A 25,282-nucleotide genomic window follows, 5' to 3' on the forward strand; every position below is an offset into this window, starting at 1 on the left:
CGAAATTGCAGTGTAAAAATAATGCAGCCAGTATTTACCCCGCACAAAAACAAAATAACTCACACAAATCTAACTCTCTCTGCACATGTTACATCTGCCCCACCTGCAGTGCACATGGTTTTGCCCATTTTGAGAACAAATTTGTACTGTGATCAGCTCTATTATCTATTACTAGTAAACCCGCTTGAAGCAAATGCTTCGAAAACTAGTCTGCTACCTTGTGATTGCCTCTGTGTTTGTGCATGTGTGAGAGAAAGAGATGTAGTTTCACTCCCTGCCAACAGATGGCAGTGTTTTGGAGACAAACAATCAGAAAATAGACATACTGTAAATATATAGATGATCTTCTAGAAGGTGCTAAATAAATCAGATGTAGATTTTGATTGGTTACAATTAGCAAATACCCCCTTCGACCCCCCCCCCCCCCCCCCCCCACGTGCATTATAGTTAATCCATTGTGGGAGGTCAAGCATTGGGGGAGTGTCCATATCCAACTGTGAATACTGCAGGCTTACCTACTTTCTGGATTTCTTGGAAGCCAGCTCAGTGAGGTAGGGGGGCGGGCAGCCACCGGGAGTGGAAAGGGGAGGGACAGGGACATAGCCATGGAAGGGATGTCCTATTTGGAGGTATGGCCAGTGCAATCCTGTCATCATGGCCACACCAATCACAGTGCAAAGCCAGTATTTTAGGCATTGCACAGCGATGGGCGGGGTTACAATAATGTGATTCGTGTCATTTGGTCCCACGAAGGGTTACAGGAGACTGCCAGCTTTCGGGGAGGCTTCCTCCCCTTTCCGGGGGGCCAGGAGGGGGACCAGATTTCCGGGACCCTCATGGCCATTACAGGAGGGTAGGCAACCCTGGAATATTGGTGCTCTATAGCTGTGTTACTCAGAAGAGGGCGTGGTCACGATGCCTTTGGTCATGGTTATGCCAAGGGCTTAAAGTGGTCCCGGTAAAGTGGTGGAAATCATTTCCCCTGCTACCTACCCCCTGTGCTGGAGGTGTAACTAGCTCCCTACTACCATACAGGTGGTGGAACTCAATTCCAAACTCCCCTCCCACACACACACACTTTAACCTCCAAGTATTTTCTTTTCCCTCCACTCCATGCTCATGAATATTTATATGACCCACAAAATGTCGGCCTTTCCATGGCTAGTATGGTGCTCTTGCCGGTTTTTAATCACAAGATGGACACGCACTAGGCAATTTTTGAGAGAAAACCAGGTAAATATGAAATGATATAAGATAGATCTTGTTCTAAACCAAAATGTACTCAATTATTTTAAAACTTCTCATTTAGCAGTAATGTTTTTCCCTGATATAAGTACATTAATATGTGTATGCAGCGGGGAATCCATATGCTTTAATTTTTACCTGCAATAAATCATTTCATCATAAATCCTCCAGGCTTATACAACCTGTCAAACCCAGCACAGTATGATTGTTTAATAACTGCACAGCTTTCAGAAACAGCGTGTTACTAGCTTGTAATGCTGAATATTTCATTTGTTTGGTCTGAGGTATTCTAATGCACAGCACTTCACACCACAGACTGCACTCCAGAGCCACAGTGTTTATTTTGTTATTTAGTGACTGGATTTTTGTATATAAATCAGGGTTGCCGACGGAGAACCCCGGAGAGGAAACGGTCAGCATCACTTCTGGGGGCGGGGCCTGATGGAGACATCATCAGTCCCTGCCCCCAGTAATGCAAATACCGCAATACGCGGGTCTCCGATGAGGGGGCGGGGCTAAATATGCACGATTTGCATATTTAACCCCACCCACTTTCGCTGAAAAGCTGCGAATCGCGGCAATTTAAAGCCTCCGCAACCACCAGGTACATGAGGGGGGGAGTGGACAGCCGGAATCCGGGAGTGTTGCCCACCTTTCCGGGGGGCCGGGAGGGGGACCCGATTTTCGGGATCCTCCTGGCCATTCCGGGAGGGTTGGCAACCCTGATATAAATGTGTGATCTGTGTATGTACCTGCAACACAATTACAGACATGTCACCCTTAGAATTTATGCTTAATTAGTATTTACTTGGTACATATAAATGGGATCAGAAATGTTAACATAAAAAAAAGCAACTACAGTCAAGAGAGGAACGATAAAAGCAGCACAGAGTATTTAATCACCGCTAGCTGCAGTGTTTTGATCACGTGCAAGTAGGAATGGCCATCGGTGCAGTCGCCATCGATGGCGACTCTGCACCCTGCCATTGATAGTCAGAAACTATGTGATGGATAACCATAGCTTTAGCTATCGATGGTTATACATCATCTTTGACTGAATGGCCAAGGGACCAATCAAAATGTGGGGGTGGGGCTTCTGGGTGTCAGGGGCGGAGCTATGCTCCATGTCCAGACTCCTTGAAGAAAAAAAAAAACCCATAGTTTCTACCATGCCATCGATGTAGGGAAACCATCTGGTTCTTCCCCATCGATGGCAAAAGTATTCGACATCGGCCATAAACCATCAATGATTTTGAATCATCAATGGTCGATGGCCGTCCCTACGTGCAAGCTAGTATGAAGTGCAATGGGTGAAGTCAACAGAACAGGTAAGTAAGCACAGGGTCGTGGGAGTTTTCTGTCAAACTGGTTCCATAAACTACTGTATGGTATGAAATGCACCCATAGTAGCCTACTGGGTAAACACCTCCCCCTTCCCCATCGCGGTTGTGAGTGTGTTGCTGAAGCGGTGTCTGTGTTGTGGCGGCTGTGTCCTCAGTGAGGTGGGGTTGCCTTTTTCCATACTTCTGCCCCATTGAAGTCTAACAGAACAGCTTATTGGTGGAGAGCTGTGACAGAGCTCACTCAGCCAAACAGAGGTCAGCCAATTGATTTCAATGGGATGTTTGAAAGTGGAGCCAGAGGCAAAACAGTGAGATTGGACAGCGGAATCTTGAGGTTTTGCCTCAGATCCAAGGCAGACAGGGAGATTCTACCTCACTCACTTACTCAATAGCAGTTGGAATGGCTCCTCTATCTAAATTCTGGATTGCACTCCCTACCCACCAACCATGAATGATTTGGCTCCAGGGCAGGATCCAATGGTCGAATGGGCCTTTCTGGGTACACAGAGAAACCTGGGATAGCTGAGCAGTGCAGCCTCCATGTGCTCTGATTGGCCGCCTGCATACAGAGGCCTTCTTGACTGGTGATACGCCTCCTCACGCTCCCTGTTCATGTGCGCTCACCTACCCTCCCCTAATGCCTGGGCTTCTTGAGTCCCCGTCCGTCCACTTTCAGGTCTATGCATGTGCAACCCAAGCCATTAATACTTTAATTACACCTATTTACCCCTAATAGGGACCAAATTATTTAGATATGGGATTGTGACATTGAAACTCCCACATACTATGATGATGATGACATATATTCCACAATGCTTGGAAATAGTAAATATTAGGACATCTGGACTCTCCAGATATCATCAGAGCTTTGTAATGTTCGGTATCCTGCAGAGATGAAAGGGAGCACTAGAACAGCTTGGAGAGTGAAGGTTCCTTCTCCAACTTCTGATTGAGGACAGGTACATAACCATCAGTCTCTCTCCTGGCAGCAACAGTACACAGTGTGATATAACCTTTATGGCAGACATGATTGGTTAGCTTGCATTCAACGCCCGTCTCGCCTGGTGTTACTTATCTGTTCTAAGCCTGTATACAAACGTGTGTTCTACTAAACTGTCATGTCTGATGTTCACGGCTGATAACTGACTGACAAGTGACAATCTTCTCCACCTCCCACCAGCTTCTGAGCACCTCTTATCTTCACACCGCCAAGGCTACATATTGGTTTAAACCTTTCCATTACAGCAAGCCGATGCTTTTGTTTCTTGTGGATCTGTACGTCTAGAACATGAGAACCTTTTCTTTCATCCATCCCAGCTTATCTCGCTATATAGAACAACAGTTGTCAGAGGTTACGTCTAGCTGACAGCCATGCGCTCGCTGGAAGATAATGGCTTTTCGATGTGCAGTTTCGTGCCTTCCTGAAAAATACAACCTGTCAGCGAATCCGACGCTGGGAAGTTACAGGGAAAAGAAAACATGTTAATGGCCGGAGTATCGGTATCTTCCTGTACTCCTGGCGAAACAATGGAAAAAAGATGTGAATTATCCACTACGCTGCCTATAGATCTTAGGGACAGGGATGTTGTCATTCTGACAGACCTTGGCTGGATTATTACATTATCATATCTGCAGTTTTGTGTAACCCAAGATGCTAGTCTGGAACTCAATGAGTTCTTCCTATAAACAGGCCGCACCGAATTAACTCTCTCTAGATTTATATAAAAGTAAAACCTAAAAGGTACTTATGTATTATGTGGGCGCCCGGTTTTTTTATCGGGTCGATCGCATCGCATGCGACCAAATCGCATGCGATGCGATCGACCCGATTTTTACATTGGATCCAATGTTAAATGCCCCCCAGACCCCATTTTTTATTTTATACCCACCCTGTTCATACCCCCACTATCCAAGTGGGCATGGAGTTGATTTTATATAGTGTGGCGAGCACAGCGAGCCCCGCGAGGGGACGTGGAATACATGTTAAGTAATCCGCGGGGCTCGCCACGCTTCGGGCTCAGTGGCTCGCTGCGCTCCCCACACTATATAAAATCAACTCCATGCCCACTTGGATAGTGGGGGTATGAACAGGGTGGGTATAAAATAAAAAATGGGGTCTGGGGGGCATTTAACATTGGATCCTATGTAAAAATCGGGATCGATCGCATCGGGCGCCCAGATATTACATAAGTACCAACCTAAATTCAATGGTTGGCATGTTAGGAGGAGTAAGGTAGAATAAGGCCTTTTTCGGTCATAATAAAACTTAGAAGACAATTACAAGGAGTGGCTATTATGTTACATGGGGGAGATTTATCAAAAAGCCCGACAGGAGCTGGTTGGTTCGAATTATGGACCCTATTCAGGTCCGTTCGCAGCTCGTCTGCGTTCACACGGGGACCGATGTTTTATTAGTGCGCATGCACATTTCTGAGCATATGCATACGCAGAGTGCATGCACCCATGGCAAACATTCTGTTCGCCGGGTGCGCGCACCCAACATAGCGGACCGGGGGGGGGGCGGAGTGGGGCGCGCCCCATTGCCACGTAAAAACGCCCATTCTTTCATGGGCATTCCCATGACAACGCTGGGCGTTCTCATGGTAATGAGGCCATGACGCGGGTACGGGGGCGGGTAGCTGACATCACCATAGTCAGCTGCCCGCCCATTTCCGTCCCAGCATGCACGCATATGTGAGTGACTTCAAAGTTCAAAATTGCCGGGCGGGGTTTGGGGGATTAGGTACCTTGCGAGTCAACCACAATAACCCCCCATATCTTCATCCATTCTATCTCTTTCTAAGGCTTCGTACATAGAGTGAATCCCTTTATCTCTCTACAACAGAGGTTCCCAAACGCAGATCAAGTACCGCACAGATGGGTAAATCTAATTGACTGAGGTACTAATTAAGTCACCTGTGGCCAAGCATGGATACACTTCAAACCTGCACCATTAGGGTGCCTTGATGACTGCGTTTAGAAACCTCTGCTGTAGAGAGATTAAGGGATGTACTGTATGTACGAAGCCTTGGAAAAAGATAAAATGGACAGATATTAAATTCGAACCAACCTGCTCATAACTTTCATTTTTTAAACACAGCTTATAACATGCCAGTTAGGGGCTGATTGGCTGTCACTTTAGTAGCTCTAGACTAAGCCTTGGGGTGAGATGTACTAATGCTGGAATTATATAGTCCTCCAAAGATCACAATAATACTAATAATGTACTAACATATACTATCGCTATTGCACAGGACAGCTCTCCCGATAAGAGCTGTTCGTTGCGAAGCCGCAATTTTTGGGTTTCGGTCCTGGGAGGCCCTCTGCGCATGCACAAATGGCCGAGGCAGGTACTGGGAGGGATCAGATTGGATCCCTCTCAGGAAGAAGACCATCTTTTCATGGAGAAGAAGTGGAATGTGAACTATTAAAATAAAAGTTTTTTTGTTTTAATTTTGGTGTAAAAAAAAAAATCAGGAATTTTATTCTGTGAAGGGGCATGCTATTTTTATTCATGTGCTTATACGCACATGAATATATATTTTAATTTTTTTTTTTTACACAGAGCAGCTAGCAGGGGGCCGGGAGCCGAGCCGCTCATTAGATATTCATATATTCACTGCACCCGATCATTACATATGCATGATCGGGAGCAGTGAATATACCCGGTCCCCTGCTGGCTCTGGGGGGGGCAGCTTGTGCTGCCTGGGTCCCGGGGAGCCCACCTCCCCCCCACATACGTTCTGGGGCAGGCAGGGAGACTTCAATCTCCCTGCCTGCCACCATCCCACGGCTCCCTGCCGCGGACGCTCGTCCGCTGCAGGGGTTAAGATTCGCTGCAAAGGAACAACTCACCCCTCCGACATTGAATACAGGGAGAGCAAGTGGCAGCCAGCCCTCCGGAACACAGCGAGTGTGCAGCGAATCCTAAACAGGATTCGCTGCACATGGTGATATTTCACATTGAATACTGCCCTTTGTCTGAAAAATGCTTAAAAATACCCCTTTCGCTCTATTCACTTTTTCTGTCCTCATGGCTTAGTACATAGGTCCCAAAGTACCAACCAATCAGCTCCCAAATTACATTTTTCTAATGCCTGTTCAATGGGAGGATATTCAGACCTGATTGCAAGGCAAAACCATGCTGCACTGCAGGTGGGCATATATAACATGTGCAGAGGGGAAATGGTCATCTGTCAGACCAGACTTAGGTCGACAGTCATTAGGTCGACCCCGGAAGGTCGACTGTCCCCAAGGTCGACAGGGTTAAATGTCGACATGGCTCAATGTCGACAGTCATTAGGTCGACATTAGTTTTTCAGAATTTTTTGGGTGTCAATGTCGACACTTGATCCGGTTGACCCCCAATTCGTGTAATTCATTTATCTATCCAAGGCTTAGAAAGTATTATTATTATTGTCCCTTATTACTGTATATAGAACAACAAGGGATCCACAGTGCCCTGTTACAGAGTACATACACAAATAAGCAAACCAAGAAACAGTGACGTCAGATCTGTACACACAATGCAATGTACTTTCTATTTGATCTCGATTCGATCGGGGACTTAACGACTCTGCATATCCTCCTGGCTTGCAGAGAGGCATGGCCAGGCCCTGTCACTTGGGACACATCCCCATGTTGCGCACGCAACTTAAACTCCAGGGCTGTTTTGGAGCCCCAGTACCTGGACAGAGGTATACCAGAGGTCACTGACCTCTATTCCTGGCAAAATGCTCTATGGGACTCCCACAGATCTCTTGGAGGGATGTATCAAGCAGTGAAGAAAGTGAAGAATTGGCCCTGTGGATAAATTACCCATAGCAACCAATAAGCTACTACCTATTATTTTAGCTTACTCAAAGTTAATTGTTTGCTCTTGGCAACTTCCCCAATGGTCCAATACTCTTGATACACCGACCTCTAGTTTGCAGTAGAAGGTTGGCAGTAAAAAAAAAAAAAAAAGTTTCTATTTGTCTTTAAGTCAAAACATTTACAAGTCCATTTCAGATAGGCATGTGCTTTGTATTATTTATACAGGCACCAGGACAAGACTTCATCAAGCCAAGTGAGGATCCTGAATTTAATTTTACCTTCCGATTTGAAAGCGCGATTGTAATACTTACAGTGGGCCTGAAAGTAGTCATGTGCAGATCCGGATTTACCCGGATCTCAAAACGGGATCTTATTGGCTATCAGCTGTCACATGTTTTGTCTCCAAAACATGTGACAGCCGGATAGCCAATAAGATCCAACTGGGTGTTCCCATGATAATGTAACCATGACATCACCGGATGTCAGCTGCCCGCCCAGTTCCTGTCTAGGGTGCACACATATCTAAGGGACGTGAGAGTCACATAGATATGCGTATACCTCCCACATCATTCGATGGTCTGTGACCATCGAATGATATGGGTTTGGACCCATAGGCTGCACATGGATGTTTATACAAAACGCAGCCATGCGGGAGAATTCGGGCTGTGAATGGGGGGCGGTAGCAATTGCGAGCGGCGGGCAAAAATTCCAGGTTGACGTTGTTTGCATGTGCATCTTTATTTGTATTATTATATATTGATATTTTTATCATTTGCATTCATGATACATTTCCAAGTCTAAATTATGATGTGCATCTATACATACATAGATAGGTATTTGTGATTTGTCTATTTCTTATTCCAGGAAAGGAGACTTCTATCAGAAAGGAGAGGGACAGATTAGTGTACAGAAGCAGTGTCTTGCTGGTGCTAATTAGCAAACCAGGACGGCGAGGCATAATAGTGCATAATCCATTCACAAAAGTAAAAGTATGTAAGTGAGAAGGCAGGCTTCAAAGGAGTAAGAAATGCAGATGAAAGGATCTCTGTGTTGGGTTCAGGGCCCTTAAAATAAAATTACATATAAGAAGCATATTGCATCTACATAATGTCATAATGAAAAATGGGCTATAAATAAATAGTAGTAACAATAATACATGAGCACCAGCGTGTTACATTCAGAAACCTTTTATCACAGCCAGGGACACGTATAGTTTTCTAACCACTTTGGTGGTTAAGTGACGTTACTCTGTACATTCTGGACCACGGTTGGCCAAACAGGTCCACGAAATCTACACACTGACGTGTTCATTTAAACACAGAGCCCATGTAAACAGCGGCATATCTAAATGTATTAACACCTGTGCGGTCTTCTACATAGAGGGTGCCGGTAAAAAGGGGGTATGGCCTCATGGGTAGGGCATGGCCTCGAGGGTAGGGGGCATGGCATCATGGCCCAAACCAGAGGTTCGTCACTCTGGAGGTCCCAGAGACGTGGGCTGCCTCCAGAGTCCAGCGTGGCTGCAGTACTGGCTCTTTACACGGTGGCATGAGTTGGGTGCTGCACGTAATGTTACAATCCAGCACCCAGCTATTGTCATTAAAGAGAAGTTGGCACGGGCAAGGAGAGCCAGGAGCTGAGCTGCAAAAAAAGCCCATACAAATAAATTGCAGAGCCATTGAATGGCTGGAAGGTCTCTCAGCCAATCAGCGGCTTCCCAAATTGGCGGCCGCTGATTGGCTGAGAGAGCTCTCAGCCAATCAGTGGCTTCCCATTCATTTGTTTGTTTTTTTAATTCGCCCACCGCCCGGCTCCCCACTTGCTGCCTCCTTGCCGGCTCGCTGCTTCCCCCTGCCACCTCTCTGTGTTCCCCTTGCCAGCTATGAGCTTCCCACCGCCTGGCTCTGGGCTGCACATAAGATTTATCTTTGTGCGGCCGTCCAACCTCTGACCCATCAGAATCGGGTGAAATCAGGCACAAATCTCAGAGTGTATTGTGTATTGCCTTTAGCGTGCCTTGAGAACTGAGGTTGGGAAACGCTGACCTGATTAACTGGACAATTAAACTCACAGATTATTTAAGAGCTGGTAAAAGTTCTGTGCCAACCATGCTGCAGTCTAACATGTAAAACATATTTTACTTTAATTCCACTTAAAATAGCGTACAGTATGCCAGAGGAAAATGATTGCAAACGGCCCCAGTGCCAGATAAAGGCTTGAAGGTATCAGTAAAGAAATGTAAAAAAAAAAGTATATTTAATTTTTTCAATCAATGATTTGTTCAAACGGCAAACTCATTTCTCAGGAAAGCCGCGATGAATCCGTCACCGGCAGAGTTATTTGTGTGGTTAGTATGCAAATCTCCTTCTTTTATCTCAATTAGACACACCTTTCCTCGCTGGGGCTGAAATAACATTTGCACTTGCTTAGGCTTTTCTGTGTCTCCTGCCCTAAGCCCTTTAATGTTTCTCAGGACAGCAATTCTCCCCACCCAAAGCCAATTCACGCTGAGGATTATGGTAAAACAGGAAAAATATTAAATCTGGTTTAAAACATGGCCGTGTACTTATCATGTGCACGGAAAATGTCTAAAAGTGTTTCAAGCTGTAATCAATGATTTTGATACTTCCGTGCCAAATATGCTTAGCTTTTTCTATTAGAAATACAGTATGTCTTCAACAGGACGTGGTGAGCTTGCCGGCAGTCTAAATGCAGACATTCAGTATACCGATGTCGGCATAGTAACTGCTGTCAGAACACTAGTACAACTGCCATGTCACTGTGTTTGAAAAATGACTGATAAACAACCAACCAATCAGCTTTTACCTCTCTATTTTATCACTTCCAAGGCTTAGAACATCTCTCCCTTAAGGAGCCGACCCGCAAGCTTTGATTGGCTAATGGCCCAGTCACAGTGATGAAGGTCCTTATTCTAGTTCACTCTTAAAGGCAAATTCCTTCTCAAATGGACAAAACCATGTGTACTGCAGGTAGGCAGATATAACATGTGCAGAGAGAATTAGATTTGGGTGGGGTTTTTCATCAAAGTGAGATCTTTATTGCAGTGTAAAAATAATGCAGCCAGTATTAACCCTGCACAGAAACAAAATAATGCAAACAAAAACTGATGCAAAATGGGTTCCCTTGAGTACAGATGTGACTTTAATGAAAAGAAAGAAGTCACACGTCGCTAGGTCGGGTTATTATGCTGAGTATCTAGCACTGCAATCTATTTCTAGGCCAAAAGCTGCTTCACAAAAACTGTCCTGATAATGTTGATTCAGTGTTGCGAATTGGAGGTTACCAGTCAAAATAACATCCTTGATATCAAAGAAAACAATTAACCTGGATTTAAATTTGGATTTGCTGTGACATGCTTTCTTCATTTTTGATGATGCTGATTGTGTTTTTCAGTGCATGGACTGTCGTTTTGTCTCAGAATTGTACCGGAAGATCCATGTACACAGTATATAGAATAGCCTTTGTGACATCAATACAAATCCCTAATCCAATAAGTAGCCAATGAACAGCCAATACACTGTATGACCAATTTATCTGGTCCAAACCAATAAACCAATAATCCATAATCATCAATACTCAGATTCAGCCTACTGTACCTTTTTCTTGTTTGTGGGGCAGATATAGAAGTTGTCAATCACTGTAGTTACCCCCGGCTGTAGGTTTAGCTTTGTGTACGTAGTCCCATAATCCGATGACCTGGTATGAAATAAAGACAAGACAAAATAAAAATCAACTCAACTTCTTCTTCTTCCTGTGTATATATAGGTAGAATGCAAACACGTTTGCTAAAAACAATTTATCACATTATATTCTGCATTTCTAGAGCTTTACCATAAGCATATTCACTGGTATTAAATCACACCCCAGCCAACATGTCAATCATTTTGGTTATGTTGGCTTCACCAAAACCCTATCACATTCAGTCCAAATCATGGGCAATCAGAGCCGCCGACAGGGGGGCGGCGTGTGTACAGCTGCCCCGGACCCCGGCAGCTCATTTTGCCCACGGTGCCACCCCCCGTCTGCACACTGCCTCCCACTTGGTAGCTCCCCAGCCAGCCAGGCACGCACACTACACAGGGCAGCCCGCAGAGCACCAAGCACAGGACGATCAGCATCAGCCGGGCACTCCCCTCTGTGTCCCAGGCTTGGCACTCTGCAGGCTGCACTGTGCAATGTGCGCTCACGAACGAGGAGACGGGGAGCGGGAACGAGGGGATGCAGGAGGGTGATGCCTCTGCCACCGGGTGAGGAATTCGGGGGGTGCCTGGACTGAAAAGCAGTCCCAGGCCCCAAAATTCCTAGCGGCAGCCACCCATATCAATTTCTGGTGAGGCCACACCCATTTTCTAGTACAGCCCCTCCCATCAGTGTACCGTAAAGTGTGGTTCCCTCAGCAAACTTTGCACAGCTGTCCTAGATATTATCTCGATAAACGTGAATGGGGTCAGACCAGGTCAATTACATAACACACAGAGGGACTGATTCTGCTGCGATTGGAGATGCAGATTTTTCTCACAATTACCTGTTCTCTCCCATGGCAATGCATTGGATAATCCCCATACACGGTGTAAGCATAAAAGTTGCAGTGTTTTAAAAGATAGGGATTTATTACCATATAACCTAACTAGTTTGGAAGCTTCTCATATTCGGTCCAGTCACTTATTTGAGTTTACGCAGAGTTAACTTTCCTAAGTGTAACAGTATATGATCGGGCTGCCTTTTATTGTATATATAACTTTTCCTCACGTTTCCCTACGTATATTAACATTTACAGAGTTTAGTGTTATTTTCCATCTCACATTTGGTATTATGGTTAAACTTTGTAGACTTCCTCTCTTGCCGTAACCACATAACATTGTGGTGGTTTAAGAAACCGCCACCCATCATATAATAATTAGCGGTGTAGACAAGATGAATTAAATGTGGTGTGTGAGAAAGCGGAGGGTATGTTATGCTATAGCGCAAAATCTCATACAAAAATAATATCATTCCGTTTGCTGAACCAAAAAGAAACATTATTTTTAATATTGAAGCTTCCCAGTAACATATTTTATCGATACAGAAACCTGAGTCAGCTGGTTCTCTGCTCAGCTCAGTTTCCCCACAGTTTGTATAATAGCTGATTTATTGCTATTGTATTTATCCTAACCAAGTTCTCATTTCTTACACTGAATATTGATATTTTATGAAATAGAAAGTGTCAGCTATAAAGTGTAAAAAAAATGTTTTTCAAATTGTATGTAATATACAGTAGTGATAAGATTTACCCAGCTCTAGATGTAAAACATAAAATGAAGGTTAAGAGACAGATGCACATGGTTTAATTAACTTTATCATTGAACGGTAAGCTATATGATATATATTTAATGAACAAGCACAGCCGCTAGGCATGGCCTAGCGTGTGGATGAGTGGACAGTGGCGGGAAGCTGCTCCGTGGTTTTGGTGATATACCCGTGATTTATGCTGATTGTACTGCGTTGTTCATACTGATAAACTTGTTATAGTGTTAGGACTCTGGGTAGTACCCAGGGCCATCTTAACAGCATTATGGGCCCCCGGGCAAAGCAGTCCAGCGGGGCCCCTCCCTACACAACCTTGTGAGTGCCGTGGTACTGTATGTGTGTATATATATGTATATGTTCATACAGGGGCGGATCCAGGAGAAAATGACAGGGGGGCACCATCAGGGCCGTCTTAACAGCAGTGTGGGCCCCTGGGTAAAGCAATGCACTGGGGCCCTTACCCATTCTCCCCTCCTAGTGGTGGGGGGTGCTATCAGCAGCAGCTTTGATGTCCCACGGGTGCTCTATCTTCCATTCAACATGTAGGACCTGGAGCAGTAACTTCTGCTAATTACTCCTTTACTGCAAAGGTGGTGGGAGGGTGAACACTAATGTGTGGAAGGGGCACTGAGCTGAATGAAGGGTCCCTTGTAAATGACTTCCAGGGAGGTAGGCGGTGTTTTATACACAGGGGAGGGTTGGATAATGGAGTGTGCTTAATATTCGTCATTTTCCGGTGGAATGGCAGCTTGTTTGACTGCAGATATCGGCAATTATCTGTAAATAGATTTCTTAGCCTTCAATTGTATAAAAACCTAGAGTCCCATCTTTCAGGAGGTGCTGGGGACTTGGGGATCAGAGATCAGGAGCCAGAGCAATCCATTGACAAAAATATAAAACTGTACACCAGACGTTTGGAGCTGGAGCAGGGACCGGCTGCTGGAAGGCTGATATCTCTGGTTCTGATAAAAGATAGAGACAAGCCGCTAGTGTTGACAGAAAGGGGAGAGTCCCAGCTTTTGGACTATACTCTCAGAAAAACCAAGTCAGAGAGAACCTGAGAAATATGACTGGGAAGTAAATGAGTAATTAGCAGAAGTTAATGTGGACTGCTGCTTTGAAGTTGGATATCTCCAGTTCCCCAGGGCCGATTTTCAAAATTCTGGTATCCCTGGAAAAAGGGGATCCTCAGCTATCAGAAAAGGGCCCTTATACACCTGGGGCCCCTGGGCAAGTGCCCATTAAGCCCATACGAAAAGACGGCCCTGGTAGTACCACCAAACCTGACCCCTGACTGTTGCCTCTCCTCGGGGTTGACGGACCCGTGCGGGGCTAGTCTTCACCTTTACTAACATTTGGTTATGCCAGCTCCAACCCCGATGTCGCCAGGCCTTACGCGAAACAACACGTCCGCCAAGGCGAGGAGAGTGCAAGAGGAAAGCTGACTAGAGAGACACACAGGATGGGGTACCAGGAGCAGGGCAGCCGAGAGCAATGCTGGGCTCCGGTAAAATCTTGGGAGCGTGGCCTAAGTGTGGGGTGTGGGCACCTCCCGCACTTAGGCCACGCCCCCAAAATGTTTAGAGGAGGGTGAAAGAAAACTCTAAAAACTGTAATCTCAGCAGCAGCACACACCTACAGCATGTGTGGCCCCTCCAGCAATCCTGGTCCCGGGTAATTAGTACCCACTCCACCCCCCTCTCGGCTGCCCTGACCAGGAGTCTCCAGGGGAGCAACAATGCTCAAAAGGTGACACACTAATACAAATGACCAGGTGTAACAATACACAAGATGATACCGTAATAAATAGGATAATGCACAAGGTGACTCTGGAAAGATAAAGATAAAAGACAAATATCCCCTGACTTATCTGAGAAGATGAGGATTGACAAGCCCAGGGGGGTTCTGTGGCAGAGAGAAGGACTGACGGGCTGCCAGACAGGCAAGCAGGACTGCAGCACTTGAACCAGGAACATGCTAGCTGAGGCTCAGGAAGCACACAGGACACTGGATACAAGGGCTGAGACCAGGACCACTCTGGAGCAGGAGCCAAGACAGCCAGACTAGCACTGAGGACTGGGAACTATGACTGGCAGGGTAGTGCTGACCAGAAAGCCTTATGAAGGGCTCAGGTGATTAATACAGCTGTGACAGATCCAGCCCAACTTCCAGCAGGGATAACGAGGTCATTACCTCTCAGACTAGTGAATAAATTAGTTCACAAGAGACTGGGCTGCAATGGCACAGACCCACCACTGGAGGCCACCAGAGAGTCAAATACCAACACAGACAAACAGAACACAGAATATACAGGAATGAGCCATTAATAATGGCTCCTAACATATAGGGTCACTAACCTGTTTTTCTGGTGTTTGGGAATGAAAGGGAAGACACTGATCTATGATCTTAGTGCAATAAGGACTTGTGCTCAGAGATCATAAGGACTGCCTTCAATAATTTAAAGCACTGGTGAATTTGGGGGGGTTCACTCGCACAGGACTCTAGAGATATAGGTATTTATATGAAGATGACCCCCTGTAGAGTATGAATGGTAAGTGTAAACACTGTTGATGTTGCAGGGGTGTGCTACCACTGATAAAAAATTGGAATTTAGAGACAGAGTTTGGTACGTGTCATTTTAATATGCTCTTTGTTCACATCTTGTGTGTATATGTTTCATGTTTTATGTAGTCTGTTATATTTCGCAATTTTTATTTATTTTGATTAAAAGGTATATTTTATTATATTGAGTAAACCTCTTCTACATGGTGCACCACACTGTGACAAACCAAACTCCTCTGTCTCTTCCTACAGTATATTTCAATTATTTAAAAGAGAGCCTCCTGGGACTTGTAGTTCGAAAGAGCCAGGACTATTACTAGTAAAATACAGGTTTTTGTAAAAAATTTTTGTATGTGCATATATATATATATATATATATATATATATATATATATATATAAAGTTTCGGGGTGCTTGGACCCCTTTGTCAAGGTGCACCTATATATATCTATATATCTCCTATATAATAGCCCAGATCTGTCACTCTGTGACTGTGTGTATAATGCTGGACGGAGTCGAAGAGTGACAGATCGGGGCTAATACCCTATCCGCTGCCGCCATTAGAGGGTTGCTATGGGTACATTTGTCCCGGGCCCTGCTACTCTGAAAAGAGGGAAGGACCCGGGATGCCTGTTACCTCCACCTTCCACACACAGAACACAGCCGCGGCCAAATCCCTTGCTGCCCGTCGCTCCAACCCCCCCCCCCCCCCCAAGTCACAGCCACTAATCCCCCACTTAACCGCCACACACACCCCTTGTGGATTCTGGTTGACTCGGTAAGCTGAAAAGCTCCCAGAGGGCCTTCCCCGTCGCCCGCTGAATAGCCGCCCCTCACTGCTGCCGTATCCCCTCGCTAAGACACATCCCATCGCATGTCCCGCTGGTGGAGAAATCATTTGATCGTCGCCAATCATTGAATTATATCTTTAGGCCACGCAAATATAAATCAGTAGAGACTTATATTTGCATGCAGCGGGATGAAGTCAGGACTGTGACATTGGACGCCCGCACACGGCAATCCACATCCCGCCCGCAATCCCATGGGAATGCTCAGCATTTTCATGGGGACGCCCATGAAGTGCTGGGCATTCCCATGGGTGCAACCTGGACCCGCCGCCCCATGCCCCCGCTCGCACTGTTCTGTGCGAATGGGCAGGCAACTTTGCAAGTCGCTGAGTCTGTTTGCCAAGAGAGCCTGCACATGCACAGACAAAACACATCGCCCCCCCCTGTGCGAACGGGTGGGGGAACGAATCAAGCAGAATGACCCCCTATGTGCTGTCACTGTCCACACCCCACTTCTCTACTCCACAGAACAACAGACTCTGGGAACTAGGAGATCCTAGTGCCATCCTGAAGTCTAGTACACTTGCGGAGGTCCCAAGGAAAATGGCCCCAGCATGATTTTCCTACTTAGCATGTGTAAAATGCAGGGAAAATGGCCGTCACACTACTTTCTCGGTGTGTTCGGCAGTGCTGCTGCTGCTGATGAGGGACTCGGGAGAGTAAGTATTGAAAAATGTACATGTACACCAGTGTTTATATATAAATAGTGAGTAAATGATGAAGCACAGGAAGCTCACATCACAGCTAGCAGTATTCTCCTTCTGGAAACCATTAATGCACAGAGGCCAGTAGCTGAAGCCCTGGGAGATACAGGGAGAGTCACATCAGGGATCAAGCATTAAAAGAACCTACATTCTAGAGCTACTGCCTGGAACAGGGGCCACACCTTGCCTTACGGGAGGAATGACTGTGCCAACAAGTCAATATAAATAAGCACCGAAACAAACTGAACATACATAACGTGCTTCATTCAGACGAGATACGGAACCACAGATAATATGCCTTAAAGCAACAAAGCCTTTTGTCTCTGATGAAGTGACTTTCCGATGCAGAACTCGTTACCGCTCTGGCTGCTCTGTGTATTTATTTATTCATGTACTTTTTGTTTATTTTATTTAGCTATTTAGATTTCTCACAATGAGAAACATTGTAAGAAGCCCACGGTAAGCAATGAAAAGACAATATGAACAGGGGCAAATGCCGGATTTTTAGGGGGGCGGGGCATTGGGGGTATGAGTGTTCCGTACAGACAGATATATATATACACAGTAAAAATGCACTGTGACCGACACTCCATTGCAATCCCTTTAGACTTTAAGCACTCACAAACAGGGTCCTCTTACAGAACCTCATTAATGCCAACAGCACCATTGACCTTCGGATTCTGACAGAATTGTTTTTGTGGGTATTATGACTACATATTGCCCCTTACACAAGGTTCGATTTGGTCTGTTTATCTATTTGATTTTGCTTATATAAGCAAGATTGAATGGACATGGAATGGTTTTCAGACGCATTTGATGTTGAGAGACGGATACGGGGGGGTCAGCAAAGGGGGTGATCACCACCGCCCCCCATGGCTATAAAATACTTCTGCTGAATTACATGTGCAGCAGGCCCGGAGCTAGCCACTCAGCATCTCCTGCGATGCAGAGAGGCGCCGGACTACAGAGGCGCTCACCCTGCTCTGCCACTCTGAGTCTGCACAAGAAGGGGGAATGCAGGAGAGGACAGGAGGGGGCAGGGTCAGGATTAAACAGTAAAGGGCCCTACATACGCAGAGATGTGTGCCAGAGATACATAACGGGAGATTCAGCACAAGAGATTTCACTAATTGGCTCATTTCAGACAATGAGCCACATACAGAGAGATTTGTGTCAGAGATTCAAATTGGGAGATTCAGCACGGGAGATCTCAAATCTGTCACGACTGGACATTGTGCAGCTGGCTACTCTGGATGTGCCTGCCCAGACTGCGCTATATATATATATATATATATATATATATATATATATATATACACACACACAGTATATATATATATATATATATATATATACATACACATACATAGTGTATATATATATATATATATATATACATATATATATATATATACATATATATACATATACATATATATATATATATATATATATATATACACACAGTATATATATATATGCATACACAGTTTAATAGTTTTAGTCCCCCATATAAAAAGTTTAATCGTTGGTGGTATAGTGTGGCATCCCCCTCTCCCCTCAACCGTTGGTGGCACAGTGTAAAAAAAAAAAAAAAGAATATACTTACCAACTCCGTTGTCTTCCAGCGTCGCGTCCTCTCACTGCAGCTTCCATCTGACTGCAGAGGGCGGGCGCGGCACCCGGCAGGTCCAGGAAGCGTCTCTGCTGGGCTCCGGCGGCGAGGCTTCCAGGCGGCGGGGCTTCCAGGCGGCGGCAGCGGGGCTTCCAGGCGGCGGCGGCGGGGCTTCCAGGCGGCGGCGGCGGCGGGGCTTCCAGGCGGCGGCGGCGGCGGGGCTTCCAGGCGGCGGGGCTTCCAGGTCGGTGGCAGCGGGGCTTGACAGTCACAGTCACCGGCATGACAGTCGCTCAGATGGCCCTGCTCATCCCCGCGCCACACATGCGGGAGATGAGCAGGAGCTTCTGAGCGACTGTTATGAATTGACTGACCGGGCCATTCTGAATCTTGTGCAGATTCAGAACGGCGGGGGCGCGCATGTAAATCGCTGTGTGGGCTATATACACAGCGATTTACATGCATTTTCAGGCATTTTCTGAGCGATTTAGTAAAATCGCTCAGAAAGTGCCTGAAAATTGTGCTGTGTGTGGGGGCCATAAAACCGCCCTAGAAGAAAAGTCTAGATCCGTCCCTGGATGCACCGTGTATTTTATTATATATCAAATTAATATATTTTACATATATCAGGGGCATTAAGGAGAGGAGGAGGCCCGTATGCAGCCTTCTCTGGCCAGGCTGCCTCCTCTCTATGGATTCTGCGCTCAGGAGGGTCTAAGCACTAGAATTCTCAGGCCCTTCTGTGCACGTGCATTTTTCCAGAAAAATTACGCAATTTCTGCAGCTCTGCTACTGCCGGTAGCAGCCCAGCGTTGTGATGTCGGAGTAATAGATGACTTAGACTCCACTGGGCATCTCAAACCAAATATTTTTTGCTCATGTATTTGACCCTATTAAATGTAACTTCAAAGGGCTTTACTAGGGCTTAACCCAGGGGTTCCCAAACTTTTTTGAATCACGGCACCCTAGCGTATCAGAATTTTTTTGCGGCACCCCTAGGCCCAAAAACAATGAATTAGATTGTGTTTATATGTGATTCTTAGGGTCAGTTATGTGCTAATGGGCAGGATTTGCTTCTGTTTGTACACATTTTATGATTGGCAGCCTCCAGCACTGGTTTTGCCATAAATAATTAACCATAAATAAATTGAATTGGTCCTGGACCACCAACCTGGGGCACCCCTGCAAGTGTCCCGAGGCACCCCAGGGAGCCACGGCACACAGTTTGGGAACCACTGGCTTAACCGCAAGTGGAAATACAGTACGTAAATTGGTCATATATGTAAATGTAAAAGTTAAGTGTGTTTTTATTGCTATTAAAACAACAATAAAACACATATCATGCACACGCGTATTTAATTGAGCATTTCAGAGACCATTCCTGTGGTGCTAAACTGCGCCAAGTGTATCTTTACAAATGTTACTGCAACACAACAGAACGCAGCACAAATAAAACTGCCAATCACTCCTGCCGCTCACATATCCCGCGTAGAAGATCCATCAATGTTATGTTCAACAAAGCATAAATAAAATAGTATGCAAATGATCTAGAATAACATTTTGAAAATCATCGTATTTTATTAACAAGTTAGTATTTTCATCAGCATTTGAATTAATTTAATCTGCGCTCATTAAATTATCTTTATATTATTTTGTATTATTCCTCCAGCAGATGTCAAATGTCAAAATAAAAATAATAATAATAATAAATAAAATAAAAAAAATATATATATAAAACATTTACTGTAAATGTACTACATGGACATTTAGTAATGTGGTTCAGTGGTTATTACGAAATATAAAAATTAAATAATAACAAAACTAATGACAGTTCGTAAATCTTCCAGACTCTACAAATATATGAAACACAAACAGATTTCCTCCTGGAATGTAAAATGAAAACATATTTTGCTTCATCTGATAAATGTGACTTTCCTGTTGTTTGATTGAACTTAGATGGTTATCATCATTCTTTTCAGTGTTAAGAATATTGGGACTTTATCCAGAATGACTTGTCTGTTGTTTTCAAGTGCTTTGAACTATACACAGGCCATCTGTGTTTCCCAAACACTGGTATTGTTGGATGGGGAGGCAAAGTGTTCTCTTTAATGGTACAGTATGAAAAACATTTTCGCACAGATTAAATTCATTATGCTCACATTAATCTATTGATTTATTTGATATTAATTACAATTCTTTTAATTCATTTTTAGGAACAAAGCAATCCTGAATAGGCAGGCATACACACACACACACACACACACACATACATATATATATATATATATATATATATATATATATATGTATTAGGTTAATCTCAGTCGCCGGGAGGCAAGTTGGTTTTGTGCCCTTCACCCCAAATATGGTGTGTGTCAACATTTGCCTGTGCATATAATCTCATAGTCCGGCAACGTTGCTTGCTGCGGCACAGGCTGAGTGGTACCAGGCAGGAGGCCTCCCGTTCCCTATTCCCCTATTGCAGATGTTAAAAGGACTCCTGGTATAGAACCAATTAAATATAGGTGCGCCGCAGAGCTTCATTGCAAGAGCAGTGGTCACACTTGGATGCTGCTGTAAACCACACAGGTGCTGCTGTACATGCAGGTGCCCCATCAGAGCTTGGAGCCCGGAGGTTGGAGCCTCCAATGCCTCTGGGAGTTTTGCCCCAGGTGGAGATCCCAAAGCTGGAATCCCGACAGTTAACATCCCGATCAAGTTTGCCAGGGTGCTGTAAAGTTAGGCGAGGTTATACATTTAGGCACTAGGGTGGACTTAGGGTTAGGGAGGGGGAAGGTTAGGGTTAGGTTGTGGGGGAGGGGGTAGGCACTAAAGAAGAAGGTTTAGGTTTCTGGGAGGGGCTTGTCACTAATGGGGAGGGTTAGGGACAGGCTGTATTGGTGGGGGGGCTAGGATTAGGCTGCAGGTAGGAAAGGTTAGGCGGGTACAGGGAGAGGATAAGTATACTTATCCAGCTCCTGTCGGAATTCTGTTCAGCAGTTTGCCACTAATACATGCTGAATCCATATACAGGTTGGAATCACTAAGCCTGCGCCACATGGGAGTCATTATCACAGTGCGAATAACTTACTAGCACCCCTTCATCACCTGGTGCACATTCCACAGTCACCTCCAAGCTAAGCCCCTCTATCAAACATCCCCAAATATGGTAATTTCAGTGCAGCACCACACCTGAAAACTACCGCTTCAAAAGGCACTGTGTTCAAAAATACTAAATATAAATAAAGAAATGTAAAAAAAAAATCAAATACACTATGGAACATTTCTTTCTATTGTTCAGCAGATCTGCTATTGTCCCACCACTGTCTTTTTAAATCTGTGATTGTAGGCTTTCGAGCAGGGCCCTCATACCTTTTTGACTGTCTGTAAATACACTGTTTCCATTTGTAAAGGGCAACAGAATTTGCTATATAAGAATATGTTATTATTACTATTAATAATAATAATAAATGAAAATTGCTTCACCTGGGAGCCCTAGCAATGGCTGTCACTGGCAATACCCAGGCATACAGTAATCATGTGGCAATTGAAGATTTTCTATCTAGTGAAAACAGACAGGGGTTTATTTACTATGTGTACACGCTGGGTGTGTGCAAACTCTATTAAAAGTCTGTTCACCAAGTGCACGCACCCAGCCTTGCGAGCCTAGTGTTTCATGGGCGTTCCCATGAAAAACGATGGGTGTACACATGCTAATGCCTCCGTGACGCACATGCAGGGGGTGGACAGCTGGTGAGGTGCTGTTCCAATGGCGCTTAAACATCCGAATTACCCTATGGGGCAGCGAGCACTTTAGTGCAAATTCCATCTGCCGTAAAGTGCATCCGGCGCCGCGATGATTCACCAACGCGAATTAATCGCAGCTAATTGGTTTAACCCCCAAGTCTGAGACTATACTGGTAAATTGAATCTCAGGTGAGTATCTGAGAAGCATTATGTCTTTTAGATATAACTTGGAACTAGATGCAGTGGCGTAGCAATAGCTCCGCAGCCCCCGCGGTCGCTTGGAGGTGCTAGGGAAGTTTGGGCACCTCTGGGTCTTCAGAAGCTATTGCCGCCGCCGAATCTTTGATGCCCGCAGTGCCTTTCTGCACTGAGTCCCGGTGCTCCTCCTGAAAAATGGCCATCCCCTTCACAGCAGACAGTTATTAAGGACGCTAGAGGAGGCAGCGACCTCCTCTTGCATCCTAAATAATGGTCTGCGGTAAGGCGGTGGCCATTTTGGATCTGACATTCAGAGAGAGGAGCAGAAGCGCCGGGACTGAAGATAGCAGCAGGTCCAGGAAGCCGGCCCGGGACCGCAACGGATCGTCGCGGCAGAAGAGGGGGTAAGTGAGGGTGAGTGGGAGTAGGAGGGGGGGCACACACATTTCAGGGGGGGGGGCCCAATTGCAGTTACGCCACTGACTAGATGGGAATCTTCAGTAATTCTTACAATGCTGCATAACTGTACAGGAACCGGAAGTACTGTACACAATCACTTAATCTCTGCTTGTGACCATACAGTACCCTGTCTGCACACTGCGCCAGCCACAAATACTGGTCACCCCAGCACATGAAGTCAGATAAATGACCGATAATAACATCTGCAACCCAGATTCAACAGTGACCTATCGACAATAATCATAGACGGCTTTTCCTTACACAATTATCAGGGTTACACTTTCCATTAAAAAAAAAACAACACATACAGCAACATTCAGATTATAACGACTATACAACTAATTATTATTAATCATAAAGTAAAAACATTTTGGCGGTACACATTTAGACTGATATTTTCCATTCAGTTTGATTACTCACTTAACGTTGGTTTGCATTAGTTGATTAGGAGCTATACGTGAAGCCATTTCTTCTGGAGGAGCAACTCGTCAGCTAATTTTAGCTCTGAAGCAGCGAGTACTCAAGTTCAGGTCTTCATAATATAAAATTAGAATCACTTAAGAATTAACTGTTACCACACTCATCTAGTGGAAGTGTAAAAATATCCCCAATGGTAATACAGGTGTAGCCACATACTGCTCTGTGCTGGTTATGGTGCTCTGGGGCAGCATAAGACATAAGGGTGTGTCCCATGCTTGGTGTCCATGCAAGCCCCTCCTCTTCCTCTTACTGTTGCAGTTATTGAATGCACCATATTTGACTGCCCTCCCGAAAGGGTTGGGAGGCTCCCGTAAATCGGGTGTTATTAAATCAGGGTCAGGTATTAATTATGGGGGATTTTAATTTACCCGACATTGATTGGGAAAACGAAACAGGTAAATCAGCAAGAAGCAATGAGTTCTTAAGCTTACTTAAAGACCAGTTTATTACACAAACGGTAGAAACTCCAACTCGTGATGAGGCACTCTTGGACTTAGTATTAACAAATAGCACAGACTTAGTTTCAAACACAAAAGTAATTGAACAATTAGGGAACAGTGATCACAATATGGTTTCACTGGAAATCAACTTCAGTAAATTACATCAAAAAGGATCTGCAAAAATACTAAACTTCAGAAAAGCAAACTTTGAATTATTCAGGGAAGCCCTAACAGGAATTGGGTGGGAAACGGTTATGGAGGGAAAAAATGCAGAGGAAATGTGGGATACTCTAAAAAAGATGCTTGATTCACTAACTATTGAATACATTCCTAAAGTAACTAAAGGTAAATTCAACAAAAAAAAGCCACCATGGTTGGACAAAGAAGTAAGGTCAGCTATCAACAATAAAACCAGAGCCTTTAAATTCTATAAAAATAACTTGAATGAGGAGGCGTTCGCAAAATACAAAGAATCAAATAAAACTTGTAAAGGGGTAATCAAAGCAGCTAAAATATTATATGAAGAGTGCATAGCCACTGAAAGCAAAACCAACCCAAAGAAGTTTTTTAAATACATAAATAGTAAACGTTTAATTAAGGAAAACATAGGCCCACTAACTGATACTAGTGGAAAAAGTGTTACTGAGGACAAGGGAAAAGCAAAACTGTTAAATGAGTTCTTCTCATCAGTATTTACTAAGGTAGAGCAGACTGTGGAATGAACATTTACCACAAACGGGACAAATAAGCCAGATCTCATTGTGGATTTCACGCCGAAGGAAATAATACTGAGGCTAAGCAAACTCAAAACAAATAAATCACCAGGGCCAGATGGGATTCATCCGAGGGTATTAATGGAATTAAGGGATGAACTAGCTACCCCCCTACATTATATCTTTAGCAAGTCACTATCGTCAGGTATAGTACCAAAAGATTGGAGAATAGCAGAGGTAGTGCCAATATTCAAAAAAGGAAAAAAAGGAAGATCCCGCTAATTACAGACCCGTTAGTTTAACATCACTTGTGGGTAAACTATTTGAAGGATTTTTAAGGGATGGTATCCAGGAATATTTAGATCATCACCGTCTACTCAGTATTAACCAACATGGGTTCGTGAAAAATCGTTCATGCCAAACTAATCTACTAGGGTTCTATGAAGAGGTTAGCAAAAACCTCGATAATGGAAATGCTGTAGATGTGATTTTCCTAGATTTCGCTAAAGCATTTGATACTGTCCCACACAAGAGATTGATTTATAAAATGGAGAACCTAGGATTGGGTGAAAATATTTGCAGATGGGTAGGGAATTGGCTATGTAATAGAAAACAAAGAGTGGTTGTGAATGGTGCCGTATCAGATATGATACCGGTACGAAGTGGAGTGCCCCAGGGTTCGGTTTTGGGGCCCATTTTGTTTAACTTTTTTATTAACGATATTGGGATAGGGTTACTCAGCAATGTATCCATCTTTGCGGACGATACAAAACTTAGCAAAGTCATCAAATCATCAGAAGATGTCA

The 25,282-nt window shown here is 44.6% G+C and overlaps 1 protein-coding gene across 2 annotated transcripts in view; it reads right to left on the reverse strand.

The window, feature by feature from the left end:
- Positions 1 to 25,282, reverse strand: part of SORCS2 (sortilin related VPS10 domain containing receptor 2) — a 719,220-nt gene that overhangs the window by 271,118 nt on the left and 422,820 nt on the right. For both annotated transcript variants that reach the window (XM_083154662.1, XM_083154749.1), the window contains exon 3: positions 11,021 to 11,120. In XM_083154662.1, the coding sequence (XP_083010788.1) occupies positions 11,021 to 11,120 (100 nt within the window). The remainder of the gene's footprint in view (positions 1 to 11,020; positions 11,121 to 25,282) is intronic.

Source organism: Crinia signifera, chromosome 1, assembly GCF_055691185.1.
Source record: "Crinia signifera chromosome 1, ASM5569118v1, whole genome shotgun sequence".
NCBI lineage: Eukaryota > Metazoa > Chordata > Amphibia > Anura > Myobatrachidae > Crinia > Crinia signifera.